General features: G+C 50.2%; 1 protein-coding gene across 1 annotated transcript in view; it reads right to left on the bottom strand.

The window, feature by feature from the left end:
• The window catches only part of LOC116520557 (SCO-spondin-like), a 122,258-nt gene that overhangs the window by 83,339 nt on the left and 18,028 nt on the right, over positions 1-20,891 (bottom strand). The window contains exons 18-32 of the mRNA XM_032234806.1: positions 18,790-18,970; positions 16,547-16,641; positions 16,197-16,453; positions 15,980-16,114; positions 14,571-14,773; positions 14,291-14,418; positions 12,469-12,578; positions 10,472-10,627; positions 8,805-8,898; positions 6,140-6,540; positions 5,423-5,653; positions 3,779-3,985; positions 2,758-2,994; positions 1,781-1,903; positions 959-1,053 (exon numbers count right to left, since the gene is read on the bottom strand). Coding sequence (XP_032090697.1) covers positions 959-1,053; positions 1,781-1,903; positions 2,758-2,994; positions 3,779-3,985; positions 5,423-5,653; positions 6,140-6,540; positions 8,805-8,898; positions 10,472-10,627; positions 12,469-12,578; positions 14,291-14,418; positions 14,571-14,773; positions 15,980-16,114; positions 16,197-16,453; positions 16,547-16,641; positions 18,790-18,970 — 2,653 coding nt within the window. The remainder of the gene's footprint in view (positions 1-958; positions 1,054-1,780; positions 1,904-2,757; positions 2,995-3,778; positions 3,986-5,422; positions 5,654-6,139; positions 6,541-8,804; positions 8,899-10,471; positions 10,628-12,468; positions 12,579-14,290; positions 14,419-14,570; positions 14,774-15,979; positions 16,115-16,196; positions 16,454-16,546; positions 16,642-18,789; positions 18,971-20,891) is intronic.

The raw sequence follows: 20,891 nt of genomic DNA, 5'->3' as shown, positions 1-20,891 counted from the left end.
CGGGGAGCTCATTCCAAAGGATGACAGTGCAATGCAATCCTAAGTTGCATTAACAGTGGGCTACAATCAAGATCGTGAGGTACTACCGTATTTTTCGGAGTATAAGACGTTCCGAAGTATAAGACACACCTAGATTTTGGGGAGGAAAACAAGGGGGGAGGGAATCTGCTTCTGCCTCCCAGCAATTTGCCTCCTTGCAACAAACATCAAACAGTACAGATGATATACACTGTTTGTAGTGTTACATTTCAGACTATACTTGTACAGATGCTTGCTTCTGGAAGTATACATTATTCTCTGCTATTTAAAGGAAGATACAATAGCACTGGGCCCTTTTCAGATCAAGCATTTATTTTAAAAACCTTCTTCATTTTGTTAAGTTGTCTAGAACTTTAATAAAGCAGTCTTTAAAAAGTCTAATCATTTGAACATTCTATAGGCATTTACAGTTATTGACTAACCTCCTTGCAGCAAACAGCAAACAGCCTGATTAGCACAAGAAAAAAAATCTGCCTCCGAGCAATTTGTACAACAAACAGCAAGTTTCACTTTCAATTTCAGCAGGGGCCTCCCGATCATCAGCTGTTTCAGGCTGCAAGGATTGCCATAGCCTATTGCCACCTCCACAAGCCCCATTTTCCCAGTTTGCTGCAAGGAGGTAAATTACTGGGAAGCAGAGGCCAAAAGATGGGGGATGGTGGGTGGGTGGGTGTACATTCAGTGTATAAGACGCCCCCAAATTTTCACCCTCTTTTTTTTTAGAAATTTTTATTTTATTTTAATTGAACAAAAACACACACAAAAAAGAATCATCCTTCATTACATCTTGTAGAAAGCGTGTCGACTGGTTACAGATAACTTTCTTCCTCTACTTAGGACTGAACTCACAGCCTCCTGATTGTGAGGCAAGAGTTCCATCTCTAGGCCATCACACCACTCATCCAACTCCTCACTGCACCTGTTTGAAGGCAATACAGGTGCCGTCACCGCAGGAATATTCTGGACATGGTCCGACCGTCTGATTCCTTCTGCCTGGTGGAGCCACCGGGATTTCTGTTGTAGTCAGAATGAGCAGACATTAGAACAAGCAGTACTTCCCCACCCATCATCCACTCCCTCCATCGCTCAAAAGGCATCCATTTCCTTGTGTCTTAAATACGATAAAAGGATTATTAACAGATTATTTTTTCTGTTGACTTTTTTTTTAATATAGCGAACCAATGCCAGCACGATTGGATCGATAGATAAATAAATTTCAATGTCTTTTTAGGTAACACGGTATTTCTATCCAATGTAAATGGGAAAGTGTTACAATTCCTTCTCGACCTGTTACGTGAGGAGAGGAGGAGGCATCAGAGAGTTCTGACGTCTTTTCATATCGTGCGATTATGTGTGATTGTGTAATTGTGCAATGCAATGGGGCAATCATTATTGTGCGATTGCAGACTGTGGCAAAAGGGCGTGGTTGCCACTGCTTGCTATGCAATGGTGTGACCAAGGGTGTGTGTGTGTGTGTATCCCTACGGTGAAAACGTCAAATCGACATTGTACATACCCTGCTGGTAGCTCCACCAGTTGTAAACTGAGGACTACCTGCACACGAGGAACCTATTTCGATTATTTAAATTGAGTTAAATAAAGGGAGTGCAAAATGGAAGGGGCGGTTTGATAGGAAATTTAAAGTGCCCCCTCCAGGTAGACTCAATCCCTTCCTGGCATCCCATCCAGATTTTGCACCCTTTCCCAAAAATCGACTCGGCTGCACTCCTCCCTTCCTTACCGCAGGCAAGCTCATCTTCTCCCTGGGAGCAGTCGGGCGAGCCGTCGCACACCCGGGATACGTTGATGCACATCCGGTCGTTGCAGATGAAGAACCCGGGACAAGGAGGGATCTGTGTGGAGCCTACCTCCAATACAAAGAAGAGTTCTTGTCTTCATCACCGTCATCGTGTTTTTCCCGCAGGTGCAGGGACTGATTTTCAGATCGACGGACACGCCATTTTGTATGAGCAAATGCAGCGGATCTAGGACAACTCGTCCTGGCCAACTCTCCGCGGGATAATTCACTGCACCTGACTGCCTGCAGACAACTCACCGTGGGACAATTCAACTCAGGATAACTCAAGAGAGGGACAAGCAAGCTTTAAGTCTGAACCTTCGCAGGTTGAGGTTCGCAGTCCTCAAGACTGGGGCGAGTTGCAATTCGGTTCTCCCTCGTTTCAGTTATCCTGCATTGAATTTTCCTGTGACGAATTGTCTGAGGACAGTGGGCCAGGGAAAGTCAGCAGGGAAGCGTTGTGCCGTTCTGCCAATGCAGCAACTGGGTATTTTTCATGTCCACATTTATTGTGTCTTGACATTTTTGCTTGGGTCTTGCTTAGTCGGGCTTGAATGAGAAAATGACCCTAGATCAGGGGTGTCAAAGGCCCATGGGTCGGATGCGGCCCACGACGTGATCGGACTCGGCCCACGGGGGCCATCCTGGAAAATGAAAGGCGCTGGCCCACATCGCTTCAGCCTGGTTTATCTACGTCGCTTTGGCCCGGTGTACCCAATGCAAAGAGGAAAGATCGGGCCAGCGTGGTTTCAGCCCCCTCTACCCAATGCAAATAGGAAACATGCCAGGAGTTTGGGGAGTTGGCCATGCCCCCCACCCTCTGTCCCTGAGGTCAACCATGATATTGAGTTTGACACCCCTGCCCAAGAGAAATGGAGGAACATGGGCCAAGGGTGCACCCGGGAGAAGAGAGCACTCACCGCAGGTGTCAATGCTCTCATCGGACTGGTCCTGGCAGTGTGGGATGCCGTCACAGAGCTGCTGGTAGTGGATGCACTCTGCCCCGTGGGCACAAGGGAACTGATCCAGTTCACATGTGCGGTTGCAGTGGAGCTCATCACTGCCATCGAGGCAATCCTCTTCGTTGTCACACACCCAGCCCCGCGGCTGGCACTCCCCGCTGTGGCAGTGGAACTCGTATCGCCCACAGGGTGGCCCTGCACGGATGGGCAGAAGATCACATCCCCTTTACAACCGTGTTACCGGCGTAAGAACTGCGGTGGCTCAATGAACAACCAGGGTGAGAAAAGTCACAAAATGGGACATAACTCACTTAACAACTGCCTCGCTTAGCAACGGAAATTTTGGGCTCAATTGTGGTCTACCTGTATCAGGTAAATCAGAGCCAAGGTGGCGCAGTGGTTAGAGTGCAGTACTGCAGGCCACTTCAGCTGACTGTTATCTGCAGTTCAGCGGTTCTAATCTCACCGGCTCAAGGTTGACTCAGCCTTCCATCCTTCCGAGGTGGGTGAAATGAGGACCCAGACTGTGGGGGCGATATGCTGACTCTGTAAACCGCTTAGAGAGGGCTGAAAGCCCTATGAAGCGGTATATAAGTCTAACTGCTATTGCTATTGCTATTGATTGATGGCGTAAAGCAGGGGTGGGTTCCGTCTGGCACTACTGCCAGTTCGGTTGTGCGCGCATGCTTGATACATGCTGGGTGCACATGCGCAGTGCAATTAAAATTGTTCTGCACATGCAGAGAACTGAAAAACAAGATGGCGGTGCTGATAGTGCTGACCGGAGAACTGGTTCAGGAGTGTTGCTGGAACTGGCAGTGACCTGGGCCGCTAAACCACTACTGGTTTGTCCAAACTAGTCTGAACGGTAGGAACCCACCACTGGCTTAAAGCCTGGCTGGGTGATGACAGCTCCTAATCCAGAAGGTCACATACTACATAAGATCTGACGATCCTCAGATCACTCGAGGCAGCTTACCCAGGGTCCTATTGACGACAGGCTGTTGGGTTCCAGGAAAAGCTGGAGGAATAGTGGGCACAAGAGGGGTGCTCTGTATCCCTGGACACTGAGACGGGTCCTCATCGGTACCATCGTCACAGTCGCGTACTCCATCACACACCTGCGTACGGCTCACACAAGTGGCATTTGGACAAGCTAGTTGGCCCGGAGCGCACATCACCGGACCTATAATAAGATGTGGAATTCATTGTTTAGGTTGGTGGCCTGAAGCAGGGGGAAGGGGGAAAAGAGGGGGTGATTTTGTGGGAGGGGCAAGTGGATGTGCCCATGCATCCCCGTGATGTTCATAGCAATGGTCGTGCAAATGGAGCCACAATCCCCCCCCCGCTGAGGCTCGTGTGAGTAGGCCACAAGCGCCTGCGACGAGGATAGTGAGTGGGGCCATGGGTGCCTGTGACGAGGATAGGGTGAGTGGGGCCGCAGGCCCCTGTGACAAGGATAGGGTGAGTGTGGCCGTGAGCACCTGAAATGAGGATAGTGCGAGGGGCCACGAGAGCCTGGAATGAGGCTCGCATAAGTAGAGTTGTGCACATACGTGGAGGCGTGCACACCAGCCGGCCATTCAGGTTGGGGCCCTCTGGTCTAGATGACTGATCTAGACTTATCTAACTCTTGACATAACTTATTGATGGACAAAGAATTAGATTAGCCATGGTTCTTCATCTCTCCTGGTGGATCCTGGATCGCTCTCAGACCATTGTCTACTCCACCTCATAGGGATTGGCCCAAAGCCACCCAGATGGCTTTCATACCTAAGGTGGGACTAGATCTCCCAGTCTCCTGGGGTTTGGCCCTAAGTCACTAATCAGCTTCCGTGCTGAGGTGAGACTAAAACTCACATTCACTTAATCAAGGTCTCCCAGCTATCTTTCATGCCTAAAATGGGACTAGAACTCACCATCTCCTGGTGCTTGTCCTAAAGTCACCCAGATGATTTTCAGGCCTAAAGTGGGACTAGAATTCACCACCTTCTGCTGATTGTCCCAAAGTCTCCCAGCTATCTTTTATGCCTGGCAGGAGTAGAACTCACACTCTCCAGGGAGCACCTTAGCCACTACACCTATTCCGCCTCCTGGTCATTGGTGCAAAGTTACCAAGTTGGCTTTTGTGTTGAGGTAGGACTAGAACTCACTTTTTCTTGATAATTGGTCCAAGGTTTCCCAGCTATCTTTCCTACCTAAGGTGGGACTAGAACTCCCAGTCTCCTGGTGATTGGCCCAAAGTCACCCAGATGGTTTTCACACCTAAGGTGGGACTAGAACTCCCATGTCTCCTGGTGATTGGTTCAAAGTCACCCAGCTGGCTTTCATGTCTAAGGCAGGACTAGAACTCCCAGTCTCCTGGTAATTGGTCCAAAGATACCGAGCTAGCTTTCATGCCTAAGGTGAGACTAGAACTCCCGATCTCCTGGTGATTGGCCCAAAGTCACCCAGCCAACTTTCATGCCTAATTTAGGACTAGAACTCCCAATCAGTTTTCAGTCCTTAAGGCAGGACTAGAACTCACAGTCCCCTAGTTTCTAGGCAGTACCTTACCCGCTACACTGAGCTGGCTGCTTAATTAATCAATTAATCATATATACTAACACAAACATATACCCACCTGGGCAGAAAGCCTCATCCGTGCCAGAGGGACAATTTTGCTGACCATCGCAAACCAGAGCTTTGGGAAGGCACTGACCACTCGGGCACTGGAACTCTCCAGGAGGGCAGGTGCAGTCACGTTCATCACTAAAATCACCGCAGTCATCATGCCCATCGCAGCGGTGCAGGTATGGCAAGCAGCGCCCAGCCGCACAATGGAACTCGCTCAGCCTACAAGCTGGTCCACAATCTGAGACAGGGGCGAGGAGAGAGGAGATGTTTTTTGGGGGGGTGGGAGCTAACAAAATTGGGTGAGTTCTCCACGTTTTTTAATTCGTTCAGATTAGTTCAAATAAAAGAACATGAGGCTGTGAATTCGATCCTAGACAGAGGCAGTTATTTCTCCTTCTGGGCACACCAAGAATATATCTGCTAAACAGAACTCCGCATTGGCAACAGGTACGGCATCCGGCCATTAAACACTCTGCTAGCTCCATTCAGTTGCCTGGACTCCACCCAAGGGATTATGGGTTATTAGTTCTAGGTTGCTTCTCTCTTTGATTAGTTTCCATCCATCTTGTCCTGCCCTCAGGTGCTTTGGAGAATAGCTTGACACCCCCTCTCTTCTTTCTGGCAGCCCCTCAAATACTGGAATATTGCTATCATGTCACCCCTAATTCTTATTTTCTTCAGACTGGCCAAACCCAAATCCCCAAAACTCCCAGCGCAAACTCACCTGCTTCGTCTGAGGGGTCAGCAAACCCACAATCCAGCTCCCCGTCACAACGGTCCTGGCGAGCGATGCAGCGGCCATTGTCGCACCGGAACTCCTGCGGCGAGCATCCAGGTGAAGGGCAGTCCTTTTCATCTGAGCCGTCAGTGCAGTCTGGGGTGCCATCGCAACGGTACCCCCAGGGGATGCACTGCCCACCGGCACACCGGTATTGGTCTGGAGCGCAGCTCGAGGGACAAAATTCATCCGAACCGTCTCGACAATCATCTTCATTGTCACAAATCCAGGCCTTCGGGATGCAGCGCCCACCCGTGTGACAAGCAAACTCCAATTCGGCGCAGTGGGAAGGGGTGTGGCAAGTCTCCAGAGGGGCGGTACACTGCCACAGGCCTGCCTCACATGAGCTGGAGGGGGGGGACAGAGCATTATTGAATTGCGGAGGACACACAAATAGCACGGGGGGCTTTTCACCCGAGCTGCGATAATCAGGACCTCGAGGGTCCCATCCTCCAGCTTGGGATCCTGAATGTGAAAGTCACATCCATAATCCCCAGACAAGAGCTTCTGAGTGCCACAAGCTGGTACATGGTACTTGTTTCTATGCTCCGTGTTCCCCCTGATTCTATCTTTGGGAGTGCGCTTAGGAGTACTGCCTGGTGGATGAGAATTCAAGACATGTCGAAGATGTGCCACATGGGTCTTTATGTCCCGGCCCAAAACGTGGCACCCAAAATTATTTTCTTGTATTCAAATCAAGTTTGTAGGGGAGAATTTTAACAATCGACGGCTGTGTAGAACCTGCAGTGGTCATAGTTACCCACGCTCTCCTTTCTTAAGTCAACAGGAAGTTGACCAAATTTTTAATTCTTGAGCAGATTAAGGGACTCAAAAGGAAGGTATTTGGCTGACCCTAGGGGTCATCTCTGTCGAGATTGCTTCCTCATTGGTCAGCTTGCCTTCCCAAAGCGGGGAGAACAAGGTCTGATTGGTTTCACCCACCCAGCATACAAGGGGTACACAGAACGAACAAACGTGGGGGACTTTCTGAACACAACAAGGGGACCTCAGTGGAATCTGTGACTGTACAGCAAATTGAGATAAACCCACCCAACCCGTTTTCCTCCGCAGAAGGAACTCTGGTCTAATGCACGTGTGAATGAGTGGGAGAGAGAGAGTAAACAACCAGATAAGAGAAGGCATAGCCTGCAGCTGTGCAATGGACAGATGAAGAGACTGTCCATTGCACAGCTGCGGTAAAAAGCAACGGCGGAAGATGTGCACTTTCAGACTTGAAAGATTCTGTTCATGTAGCCGTACAATCAAGTAGAATTCACTCGTGTGGACCTGTCTCCTGTCTATCTGGGAGGCTGACATGAACCCTCGGCCTGGGTGGAGAGATCCGTGCCAGAAGAACGAGCAGGTGAAGCCATCTCTCCTGTGTACCCTCCAGTCACCAGAATGGGACAACTCACCACAGACAACTCTCCAGGCACAATTCGCCACAGACAACTCACAATGCACAACTCACCACAAACAACTCACAGTGCACAACTCACCACAGTTAACTATCCATGCACAATGCACCACAGACAACTCACCACACACAACTCCCAATGCATAACTCACCACAGGCAATAAATCCATGTACAACGCACCACAGATAACTCCCAATGCATGACTAGCCACAGACAAGTCACAATGCACAACTCACCACAGACAACTCAACTCACCATGCACAACTCACCACAGACAACTCACAATGCATAATTCACCATGGATAACTCACCATGGTACAACTTGCCACAGACAACTCACAATGCACAACTAGCCACAGACAAGTCAGAATACACAACTCACCACAGGCAACTATCCATGCACAACTAGGCACAGACAACTCAACACAGACAGCTGGCCCCAGACAACTCACCACAGACAACTCACAAAGCATAACTCACCACAGACAATTCATCATGCACAACGCACCACAGACAACTCCCAATGCACAACTAGCCACAGACAAGTCACAATGCACAACTCACCATGCACAACTCACCACAGACAACTATCCATGCACAACTAGCCACAGACAACTCACTATGCATAACTCATCATGGGCAACTGGCCGCAGAGTACTCGCTGCACTCAGGTCACCACAGGATGTCACGAGAACATTCCAGAAATACAAATGTTAGATGAATTTCAACGGAACTGTGGCCAATAATAATAATAATAAAAATTTAAAAAACCAATCCAGAAATCCAAGGGTTACAATAATTCCGACGCAAAGGTGGTCATCAATATCAAACGTAGCCGAATGAAACGATTCATCCAGCATTGCAATGTCCGTGGCATGTTATCCCATGGCAAGTGATCCTGAGGCGAGTTGTCCGTGGCAACTTGGCTGAGGTGAGTTGGCTGCGGTGAATTGTCCTAGACCCCCATTCACAGAGAACCCCTTACCCAATGCTGCTTTCTCCCGGGAGGGGCTCGAAAATGAGTCCTCTTGGTAGCCAGTGGATGGGTTAATTGCAACATCCCCCACCTCGAACCCCCCTTTGGTGGTCCCAGAGGGAGAGGACGGCGGGGGCACAGTCTGGGAGGAATGCAGCTGAGCACCCCCCTCCCCATGATGAGGAACCCCTCCCTCAGTAGCTCCACCCTTTCTTACCAGTTCCTGCACTCCTGCATCACCAGCGCCCCCAGTGGGAAGAGGGTGCCCTCCCAGAAGCAAGGGCATTCCGATGGATCAATACAGCGTCCAGCTGGCAGGGGAGAGAAAGAAGGGAGGTGGAGGGCAAAGCGGCGGAAGGAGCAGAGGATTGTCTGCCTGCATCAGAGGGGCATCGTGTCTATCTGTGGGGTGGGGGACTTGCCTCATTCAAGGACTGCCTTGTTTGTCTTCTTGGATCTGGCCAGAAGGTTTACAAGCCCCAGCACCATAACTCAGGCTGGAGGGCCTTGACTACAGACTAAGCAGCCCACAACTGCCCCCTCCACTCTCCCTCTCTCTCCCTCTCTCCCTCTATTTCTCTCTCTCCCTCTCTGTATCTCTCCCACCCTCTCTCTCAACCTTTCTCCCTCCCTCCTTCCCGCTCTCTTTTTCTCTCTGTCTCTCTGCCTCTCTCCCTCCATCCCTCTCTCCCTTTCTCCCTCCCTCTCTCTTTCTTTCTCTCCCTCTCTCTGCCTCTCTCCCTCCATCCCTCTCTCCTTTTCTCCCTCCCTCCATCTCTTTCCCCCTCCCTCTACCTCCCTCCCCCTTTCTCTCTTTTTCTCCCTCTGTATCTCTCCCTCCCTCCCTCAACCTTTCTCTCTACCTCCCTCTCTCAACCTTTCTCCCTCCCTCTCTCTTTCCCCCCTCTCTTTCTCTGCCTCTCTCCCTCCATCCAATTCTCCCTCCCTCCATCTCTTTCCCCATCCCTCCTTTTCCCTTCCCCCTTTCTCTCTTTTTCTCCCTCTCTGTATCTCTCCCTCCCTCTCTCTCTTTCTCTCCCTCCCTCCCTCCCTCCCTCTATTTCTCTATTTCTCTCCTTTTGTCTCTCTCCCTTCCTCTCTCTCCCTTTCTCCCTCCTTCCCCCTCCCTCTCTCTCCCTCCCTCTCTCTCCCTTTCTCCCTCCCTCCCTCCCTTTCTCTCTCTCTTTTTGCCTCCCTCCCCCCTCTCTCTGTCAGTCCTGTCCCAGTTCGAACATCTAAGCAAGAATGATCCTTAACTCCACTCGGTTGAGAAAGGTATTGTTTCCTAGAAGTCAAGTGGATTACAGTAGCGCAAAGCCGGAGCTGAAATTCATGCATCGAATTCCCCTAGTGAAACTGTCCCCCTCTAAGTCATTTCCCATCGCCTTTGCGTCATCCCCCCCACCCCCATTGTCCAATCATATTCAAAGAGGACTGTTTTGGGGCAGTTACCCGAAGTGTGGGATGGTATGCAGCTACATTCCTTTTTCCGATGTCTGCCCTTGAAGCCGCGTCTCTCAGGAAGGCACGGTGTAGTGTTTTGCTTTCCCCCTTCCCATCCAGATCTCCCCAGAGTTCATGGCAGACTGGCACTGAACAGTGGCAGCTCTGACAGTGTGTGTGTGTGTGTGTGTGTGTGTGTGTGTGTGTGTGTCTCCAACCCACCCACCCAGCCTTCATTAGGCCATAAGCGCTTTGACTTCTGGGAATGACACCTTCCCCAACCTATGCTGATCTTCTCCATCTTCCCTGCCACCCTCCCAAGAAAGGCGTTCCACATCCCCACTTCCTCCTCTTCCCTACTTTCCCCTGGCTCCGCCCACAGGTGCCTGGCAGCTCCGCCTCCATTTTACCCCCAAGGCTGTTGCCCCTCTCTCATCTCACCGTGCATCACTTTGCCTTCCGGACAGAAGCACCCCTCCACACAGGACGCCGTCTCCATGGGGCAGTGCTCGGCGGGCTCCAGGCCAAAGTTCTGGCAGGTCGGCGGACAGGCGGGGCCGCAGGGGTTATACTCCATCCCGTGGTCACACTGTAGAGCTGAGCAATGGAAGAGAGGGTGGGTAGGAGGGCAAAGCCCCCGTGTTTTGACCCAGGCTTCACCAAATCACGAAACAGACTCATTGTCCCGGGAGAAAAAAACACCCTTTTTATAATGGGAGTTCTTAGCATTCACATCCAGCAAAATCCCGGCAAACTGTCTTTCACGTGTGAATTGCAACCACAGACCTTATCAGTCCTCAGAGAGTTGCGAGGCCGGTAGCTTCAAGACGCAACGCTGAACAAGGAAAGACTTGGCAAGGAGTCTCTCGGATTAGCAAATCTTCACACTAATTAAAGGAACTAATTGTCTCCTGCAAACACCGCTCCCCTTTTGCTCCTATTTATTCCCTATGGGAGGGGCCATTCAGCGTCCACTTGTCCCTTTATTCCTGAGTTGGCCTTTGTTCCTTAGCTGTTCCCTTCTCCTGACAGCTCTGCACATGTGCACACTGAGAACAGGCTCCAGCTGTTCTTCCGCCCCACTGATCTCCAACTGTGAAGGCAGCTGATAACTGGCATACGGCTCTGGCCCCCTCTCTGCCTCCGACACAGAGGCCTCGTCAGAGCCTTCCCCAGACTCCAGGACTGGCCCAGCTTCCTCCCCAACCTCCTCACTGTCTGAGTCTGCCGCCAACTCTGCTGGCAGGCCACAACACCCCGAGCTAGATCTGGGAGAGGACTTCCCTTCAGCCCAGAAGCTCGTTCTCACGACTTTCCTTATCCCAAACCCAAGGAAATGCCAGATTTGGTGGAATGTAGCCTCAATTCCCAGGATGGAGGGAGGGGCTGCATTCCAGAGGACAAAGAGAGAGCAAAGCTTCGATAGTTCCGGTCGGATTCGTGCTGGAGCCCACCTTCGGGGGAACCTCCATTTCATGATTGTGTGCTTGGCCTCAGCTGTGCAATGCAGCTGATGCTCATGCCACGACCAAATGTCACATGCATAGCCATGTTGCAAAGTCTCAGGGATGACCGCACAATGCCAAGTGACACACATACGGCCTGCCACAAAGGCAGCATCCCTTCCTCTCGAGCATGGGAGGAAGGGGAGGAGTGGAGAACAGAAATGGGGACTTTGGGGAACGCGGGTTTGTGAACAGCCGACCAGGGATGGACCCTGGACCTGTCAAGACCAGGCAGGAAGACCTGATTTGACAGGCGGACACCTTCAGGGTATGTGTGTGTGTGTCCGTGTGTGTGTCTATGACAATTTGCCACCACCAACTCACCACCGCCAATTTGCTGCAACCAACTCGCCACGGCAAATTCGCTGCGGGACAAGAGTGAAATTAATATCAAGGAAATGGTGGAAGAGAATCATTAAAGAAAACAGGGACAGGGGTGTGAAAAGTGAAGGTCAACAATTAGAACAATTTTCTCTCTCTGTGAAATCATGAAATCGGATGGTTCCGTTGTCCCGCGGTGACTTATGCCGCAGCGAGTGAGCCGTGGTGAGTTGTCGCCTGCTGAGTTGGCAAGTTGGTGAATTATCCCATTCTGTTCAGGGAAATGAGAGCAAGAAGGAATTTTTTTGCATACTGGGTCATCCACTGAGTTTCTGGCCCTCCCTATACCAGTGGTGGGTTCCTACCAGTTCGGACCAGTTCGGCCGAACTGCTAGTGAACTGGAACCGGCAGCAACCCTAGCCTGCCATGCCCCTGAACTGGTTCTCCTGGCGGTGCTGTATGTGGCGCCATCTCGTTTTTTGTTTCTGAGGAAATCGTGTGCACAGTGCAGCCATGAGCAAACCGGCAGTAGCGACTGCTGGAACCCATCCCTGCCCTAGATACCCATCCCACAGAGAGTCTCCTCCTTCCCAGCCTCCTCCAAAGCTTACGGCACAGTTCCTGGCTTCTCCAGCGTACGGAGACTCCTCTCTGGATGCACTCCTCGGCGTAAGTTGCAATAGCCGTGCAGAGGCATTCACAGTCCCCTCCAGAGTCACACCTGAGCAAAGAGGAGACAGAAAGTGGATCAGATCAGCAGGGAGGATGGCAGAAAGTCCCCGCACACACCCTGCCCTATCACCAAGGCATGCACGGAGCCATTTATTTATTGGGCAAAACACAGCACAGCGCGTAAAATTCAGGGGAACGGCCTATAATAGCAATAGCAATAGCAGTTAGACGTATATACCGCTTCATAGGGCTTTCAGCCCTCTCTAAGCGGTTTACAGAGTCAGCATATTGCCCCCAACAACAATCCGGGTCCTCATTTTACCCACCTCGGAAGGATGGAAGGCTGAGTCAACCTTGAGCCGGTGAGATTTGAACAGACGAACTGCAGAACTGCAGTCAGCTGAAGTAGCCTGCAGTGCTGCATGTAACCACTGTGCCACCTCGGCTCATAAAATGCGCATGGAAATATAAAAACCCCGAGCAGTGAATTATTTTAAAAACACCCAGTTCAAGCAAAGAGTAAAATGAAATCGTTGCACAATGTAGACTAGCCTCCTTGTGGTGTACACTGGGCAATGTGACTTTGTCCTGGTTAAATAGCCTACAAATTTTGACATGGATGGCCTCTTGGTCCACGCTTTGAAACCAGCAGTCCTCTCTGTCCAAAATGTGGACTTTGCTGTCTTTAAAAAAGCAGGCCTTGTCTTTCAAATGCACATCCACTGTTGAATCTATTCTTGATGGGTTTGTCCTTCTATGTTGTGCCATGCGTTTATGAAGTGGCTGTTTTGTTTCCCCAATGTACAGATCTGCATATGGCTCGCATGCATATACCACGTTGCTCAATTTTGGTGTTTTATCCTTAGGGTGGACAAGCTTCTGCCTCCATATATTCTTGGGTTTAAAGTGTGCACATATGTTGTGTAGGCTAAAGATCCTCCTGAGCTTTTCAAATGCCAGCTGGTGGACCTCACAAGGATTTCTCGGGGAGACGAAGAAGCACAAGTGCTTAAAATTAAAAACAACTTTTAATTTTCAGAACCCATTGCAGAATTTCTACAATACTCCAAATGTGGTTACATTTGTGAGGGGTTTTTTTTTTTTATAGTAGCCATTGCATCAACCAACTTCATTTGGTTAGTTTATGCTGCAGATCCTTTTGCAAACTCAAAAAAAAAGAGGTTTGTAAGTGTGTGAACATGCCCTAATTATTCCTGATGAATATCAGAGATAGGAATCTTCTGAACCTCTCCTTGAAGTTGGCAAATATCCTACCACCCTCGCCTCTAAAGTTTCTGCTGTGAATCTGGGCCTGTTTCTGGACATTAATTATCCCTGGTTGACACTCCTTGGGGACATCTAGAATCAAGTCTCTCTGGGCGAATACAAAATGCACAATTTCTACACATGCACCAATCCTGAGATCTCATCACATTGGCGGGGGGTGTGTGCCATCCCAAACACTGGTGGCATTGCACTCAATGGGAGAAGAACTTGATGTGGTGGTCTCTGAGCACAAATGGGAAAGTAGTTTTCCTCCTGGCCAGCTGGCAAGGATGGCCCATCACCTCTTGCCTACCAAGCTGAATGACCAGGTTCAACAGCTTTGGCAGGTAGGTTGAAGGATCCGTTTGGGTGGTGCACATTTTTCTCCTTCCTACCCAACAGGTTCTCCTTCAACCTGTTCTTCTTAGTAGGAGAGCTCTACCAAGAGTCCCTATCTTCCCACCCCTGCCCCCTCTCCAGCTGACCCTCACTCACCCGCAGGCATCAAAAACACACCACTCGTAGAACTGTTGGCAGGGCAGCTCCTCACGGCAACGGGCAAAGAGATCTTGAAGGAGGATCCCACAGCGTTTCCGAGCCCACGTTGCACGGTGAGAATTCACCTGGGGGCGAGAGATGTGGAATCGTGGGAATGCCCATATCTCATTTTCCAATTTGCAACCACCAAGGGTCCCACCAGACACCCAGAATGCACGCTCATCCAATCCTACCAGAGAGTGAGTTTCCCCCCCATCGGCGTAATCACAGGTCGTACCGTGCAGGGATGTTCAAAGTCCTCGGCGTTGACTTCGGGACACAGAAGGCTGATGCGCCAGGAGTTGCCGAAAAGGTCAGCCGTGGGTTCCACAATGCCTTGTTGACTGGAGAAGTCATTCTCTGCGTCGCCGTCAAAATTCCCACAGAGTCCTGCCACTCGGCCTTGGTACTTGGCTTCCAGTTTGATGTAGACACGAGTGCCTGGGGTGGCAGGGATAGGATGAGGGGCTGAGGCCCAGTGTCCCATTCCAGTGAGCAGCTCACTTGATTTTAGGATACTGGTTTGGAATTAGGATCCCGAGATGAGCTACAGCAGCGTCAATTTTTTCCCCAAGAACTATCAAATGTCAGCCATTAATGAGGTCCAATAAGACCTTCACAACATGAGAGGTGAGCTTCTCATTGTCTAAACTGACTTGGATGTTCACCTATATTCTGCTTTGCTCACAACTTGACAAAGAATGCAGGGGGGGATTGGAATGCAAGGATGGGGGGGAATGGCTTCCAGGCATCGTTGGCTCTCCTCAAGGAGACCCAGAGCAGATGACACAGCGTGATCAGCTGGTTCCCAAAACAAAGTGAACAGAAGTGATTGGAGGACATAATGGATTGTGGGTGGCGCATGAGGAAAAGGGAAATGAACTGTGCATGCATTTGCACGGGAAACTCTGAGCAGGTTTTGCTTCTTCTGCACCAATGTGGATTTATTCAGTAAAATTTATACTCTTGGTAAAATAATGTCCCAGCAGTTTTTTCTGAATTTGCCAACTGGACAGTTGATGTTCGACACACAACAGCAAGAAGAGGGTCTGCGGAAACCTCTGGGGGAAAGTGACAGTTGTGTCTGCTGGAGGATGGACACAGCATAGACAACCTGGTTTGACTGGTTCAACTCTTCAACTGGTCCAGTGACTGCCTTCAAGTCCATGATGCATACCAAGCTGATAGCTTGATCAGTCCTGGTGGACCTCATGTGTGCTGCAAGCAGTGTGGATGTTGAGGGCAAACCTAAGTAGCAGGTGTTGTGTGTTGAAGGAATGTAATGGTGGCAATCTTGAGATGTTTGGATTTGGATTTTTTAACTTTATTTATATGCCACCCTTTTCCCTGAGGGGACTCAGGGCGGCTCACAATCCAGGGGGAGGGAAAAACAAAACAAGATACACACATAAAGACAATACATCATTAAAAAGCGCAACAGTCATACTATTCGGGTGGGGTTGAAGTCTTTAGCCCCAGGCCTGTCGGGACAGCCAGGTTTTTAAGGCTATGCGGAAGGTCTGGAGGGTGGTTCCTCGGGAGCTGGGGAGACCTCCAGAAGAAATTATTTAGGAGGGCCAAAAGTTTAGCATGTGGGACTCATATCTGGCTGGACATGAAAAACGGGACCGCTCGGCCGCACCTCACCTCCATCCCAGAGGACCGTCAACCCCATCTGAGTGAGAAGCACCAGAAAAAGTCCAGCTCTCTCCAAGGTCAGCCCGTTTCCACTGTAGGTCTTGGGTGGCCGCACTGAGACACCATTCACTGTCACGTCCTTTCCTAGCACAAGGATCAGAGGATGAGAAAGAGCGCAAAACTACTGGGGTACGATGGCCTCCTTATGCGCCCACGCCCATCTTACCGCGGAGTAGGTGAACTGTCATGCTGCCCATCAGCACTACCACAGATTTGGTGCAGGTGGTGCCGCTGGTGCCGCAAGGTACGTTCTCAGCAGTGACGGTGAAGGCCCCGCTGTTCTCGCGGACCAGGACATACTCGCAGTCCCCCAGGAATGTGTACACCCGCCCGTCAAAGGTGATGTAGTGCGGATCTCCAGTGGCTACGCAGGTTGCCGCACAGTGGTGGCGGCTGCATTCCCAGTGCTGCTTTCTGCAAATGCTGGGGAGGGAGAGAGAGAGGATTGTGAGCCCACAGCACTCCTGCTCTGGGGGAGGGCATCCCTTCCAGCCTCTCCCACAGGCGTGTCCTCACCAAGTGTTGCAATCCCTGGCGATGGTCTCGTTGGGCTGGTAGAGGTGGCCGTTGTGGTGACAGGGGCATTCCTCTGGGGACACGCAGTGCTCGTTCTGCAAGAGGAGAGAAGGGGCGACATGGAGAGGCTGCCCTCGTCATCTCGAAGAGACCCTACTTGGCTAAGGGAGAGGCTCCTACCACAGGAAAGCAAGCCAGGTTCATCTGGCATGAACGCAAAGACATAACAAGGGACAGCTCAGCTGGTTCCAAAGTGCCATGAAGTTTGGATGAATCTTAGCTAATGCTTCCATGCAGTGTGCAAAGCAGGAGCAGTGCCAAAGAGTGCCACTGTTTCTGTTTGGGAAGATTGATAAGGGTCCTCTCCTTCGTGTGGCTACTTGTGACTGTGTTCAAGCACGCATCGAGAAAACAAGGCACCTCTTTTGGAGTGCTAGAGGGAAGGGGTGGGTTCCTGCTACCATTACTACTGGTTCGGCGCCCAAAAAACTTTGTGTATGCCAAATGCCTGTTTCACGTGGGTGCACATTTGCACTTAAAATGGCCTGCGCATGCACACAACGTTTAAAAGAGGGGGGGGGAATTACATTTTTTCCCAATGAAGATTTTTCTGCACATGTGCAGAAGAGAAAATCAAGATGGCATAGCCGAGGATACAACCGATATGGTCATGTGTCTGCCAGAGTTAGCCGAGGTGGCGCAGTGGTTAGTGTGCAGTACTGCAGGCCACTTCAGCTGACTGTTATCTGCAGTTCAGCGGTTCAAATCTCACTGGCTCAAGGTTGACTCAGCCTTCCATCCTTCCGAGGTGGGTGAAATGAGGACTGTGGGGGCGATATGCTGACTCTGTAAACCGCTTAGAGAGGGCTGAAAGCCCTATGAAGCGGTATATAAGTCTAACTGCTATTGCTACCTATATGGCCAGAACGGACCGGATTAGTAGGAACCCACCTCTGGTACAGGATAATCATCAACCTGCCACCACAACTGAGTCCAAAACGTTTTCTGCTAAAGTGGTTGTGTGGGTGGTGAAGCGACTCACAAATGCCGGCTGGCAGGCCAATGCCACGATCCCAAATCCTTAATCTCTACCCCACCGACACTAAACGGCACCAGCCATTCACCTCCCAACATCCCTGACGTGATGCAACCTCCTTGTTTTTTGTACTCCCCCTTTCCCTATTTGGTTTGTTAGCCGCCCTGAGTCCCCTCGGGGAATAGGGCGGCATACAAGTTCAATAAAATCTTAAATCTTAAATCTCCTTATCACAAGACCCATCACAAGGCTCACGGATGACTGACCCAGCACAAGACCCTCACTTGACACCCCCATGCAGGAAGTCCTTATTAACAGAAGAACGCCGACATCCCTGAAACCGTGCTGAAACTTAACAAAATGTAACGAAACGTTCGGAAATCAACCCACAAGCTCAGAGAACGAACCTTTACCCTCATCCTGCACCCAAGCTGCAGATATTTACCACAAAATCTATCAGCACACATTGACCTACAACCTGGTTATGAACCACACTGTCAACTTGTAAAGCATTTCCATTTCTGTTATCAAGCTGACATTGGAGGAAAGGGGGGAGAGAATTCCACACATACCTTTGGCTGGAGTTGGATCTGAGATTACTACAGCAGGCTGTGAGGCGCAAAAGTTTACAACCTGCTGCAGTAGTTTGTGGGTGAATATGATTTATGACAGACTGAGGGGAGAAACAGGGGTAAGGTTCAGCCATAATTAAACTGAAATTAGATCTGACTCCACACAGGTATTGCCGAGATGTTGCTCCTAATAATGACTGGATTTCTTTTGAAACTTGGCTTGAGGCCCGTAAGTTAATTAGGGCATCTTTCAGAAACCTGACACAATCAACCAGAGACAGCATCGACCCTCAACCAACCCACGCAAGTCTCCCACTACCAGCAGTTCACCTCTCAATGACACTCACCAAATGTAATTTTCCCATCACAAAACTCTCACTGATGACTCTCACCTGACCCATCACAAGACCCTCACTCGCCACACCCATACCTGAAGCCCTTGTAAATGGCAGACCACCGACAACATGCTGGAGATGTTACCAAGCCTGGTAACGAAATGTTCAGAAACTCAGCCACAAGATCGGAGAATGCAACTTCAACCACACCCCATCCCAGATCCATAAATCTCTTTCCAACAGGACAGGTGAACACTTCATGTTCCCAAATGGTAGGGGTGACGTTTCTGGACTGCTCACCAGGAAGACAGTGCCAGGAGGGCATACACAGCCATCGGAGGCGCTGTCGCAGCTGAGATTGCTCAGGAGACTCTCGCAGGTGAGGAGGCAAGCGTTGAAGGCGTAGACCAATTCTCCAGGACAAAGCACTGCACCGGGACAGGTATCCTCTGTGCAACTCCAGGCCCCGTTCACACAAACACTGAAACACAACAATGAACAATGTAGACCAAGGGTGTCAAACTCAATTTCATTGAGGGCCACATCAGAGCTGTGGTTGACTTCAGGGGGCCGGGCAAGCACGGCTGACTGGGTGGGTGGGGACAGCTTGATGCCACTCCCTAAACTGCTGGCATGTTTCCTCTTAGCACTGGGTAAACTGGGCCAAAGCCATGGTGGTCCGATCTTTCCTCTTCGCATTGGGGTACACCAGGATGGCCCCACGGGCTACACCCAGCCCACAGGCCTTGAGTTTGGCACTCCTGATGTAGATTCCTGCTCTTTTGCTCTACAGATGTGGGAACCCCTTGGGCTTTGGATAATCTCCCTTCCCCACCTCACCTTCTCCAACTCTGGACAAGTCCCACCGAGCCCAGCAGAGTTTGGCACCCAGGTACAAGTAGTCCTCGACTCATAACAGCAGGGTAACTTTAGTGACCATCGGAAGTTACAACGGCACTGGAAGTGACTTAAAGGGGGAAAGTTTCACTTGCGGAATTTAACGCGTGAATTTCAGCTCCGGCTTTGCACTACTGTAATCCGCTTGACTTCTAGGAAACGATACCTTTCTCAAGTCACGTTCATTTAGTGACCGTTGGAAGTTACGACAACACTGGGAAAAGAGACTTAGGATTGTTTTTCATGCTTATAAACATATGTCTGAATTTCTATCACATGACCATAAGGGTCACACCGATAGTGGGTTTCTATTTTTTTAGAGCTGAGGTGGCACAGTGGTTAGAGTGCAGCACTGTAGGCTACTTCAGCTGACTGCAGTTCTGCAGTTCGGCTGTTCAAATCTCACCGGTTCAAGGTTGACTCAGCCTTCCATCCTTCCGAGGTGGGTAAAATGAGGACCCGGATTGTTGTTGGGGGCAATATGCTGATTCTGTAAACTGCTTAGAGAGGGCTGAAAGCCCTATGAAGCGGTATATAAGTCTAACTGCTATTGCTATTGCTATTACTACTGGTTCGCTCGTGCGCAGGCACAACATTTCTGTGCATGCACAGAAGCGTCTGGAGGTGGGCGGAGCCTCCTGCTACCGCCACTACCAGTTCGGCCAATCCGGGCTGAACCAAGCCAAACCGGGAGCAACCCACCTCTGGGTCACACATGGGGGGGTCGTGTAGCATCCCTGAGATCACGTGATTGAAATTCAGATGCCTGGCAACCGATGCATATTTATGAGGGTTGCAGGGTCCTGAAGTCACATGATTTCCCCCTGTTGCATGCTTCTGACCAGCAAGTTAATGGTGATGCCAGAAGCACTTCACCACTATGTGGCAAATTTAACCACTGCGGTGATTCACTTAACAATGGGGCAAGGAAGGTCATAAAATTGGGGCAGCATTCACTTAATGAATGTCTCACTTAGCAACATAAATCTTGGCCTCTTTTGTGGTTGTATGTCGAGGACTACCTATTGTCAGGGTTCCAAGTAACACACCCATAGCTCCGAGGCAGGTAGATTCCTCAAAGTTTTATTTGGATATATCATATTGGCACAGGCTGGTGAAAACCGACTCTGTATATCTCCATGGTCTTCACCTAATTGAAAGTAAAAGTTTTTCCCCTTCCCCAAACAGTCACATGATCCAATCAAGGTGTCATCCGGCTGCCTGGTAGCTTCACTCTTCCTCTCTCTGACCAGCTGTGGAAGTGTCCTGTTCTGACCGAGGCTTCCCGAGAGCAAGAAGCCAATTCCTTGTCCCGAAGAAAACCCCTTTTATTAATTGACTGTGAATTCTGCTCATTCACATCCAGGAAAGTCTTTCAAGGGAGGATTTACAGTCACAGACCTTCTCTGGCTTGGAGAGCTGACAGGCCGAGATCTGGAAAACTTAGTAAGGAGACTCAGAGAGTCACGAACCAATGAAGCGAACTAACGGTCTCCTGCAAACTC

Source organism: Thamnophis elegans, chromosome Z, assembly GCF_009769535.1.
Source record: "Thamnophis elegans isolate rThaEle1 chromosome Z, rThaEle1.pri, whole genome shotgun sequence".
NCBI classification, from domain to species: domain Eukaryota; kingdom Metazoa; phylum Chordata; class Lepidosauria; order Squamata; family Colubridae; genus Thamnophis; species Thamnophis elegans.
This window is presented reverse-complemented; position numbering and strand designations above follow the sequence as displayed.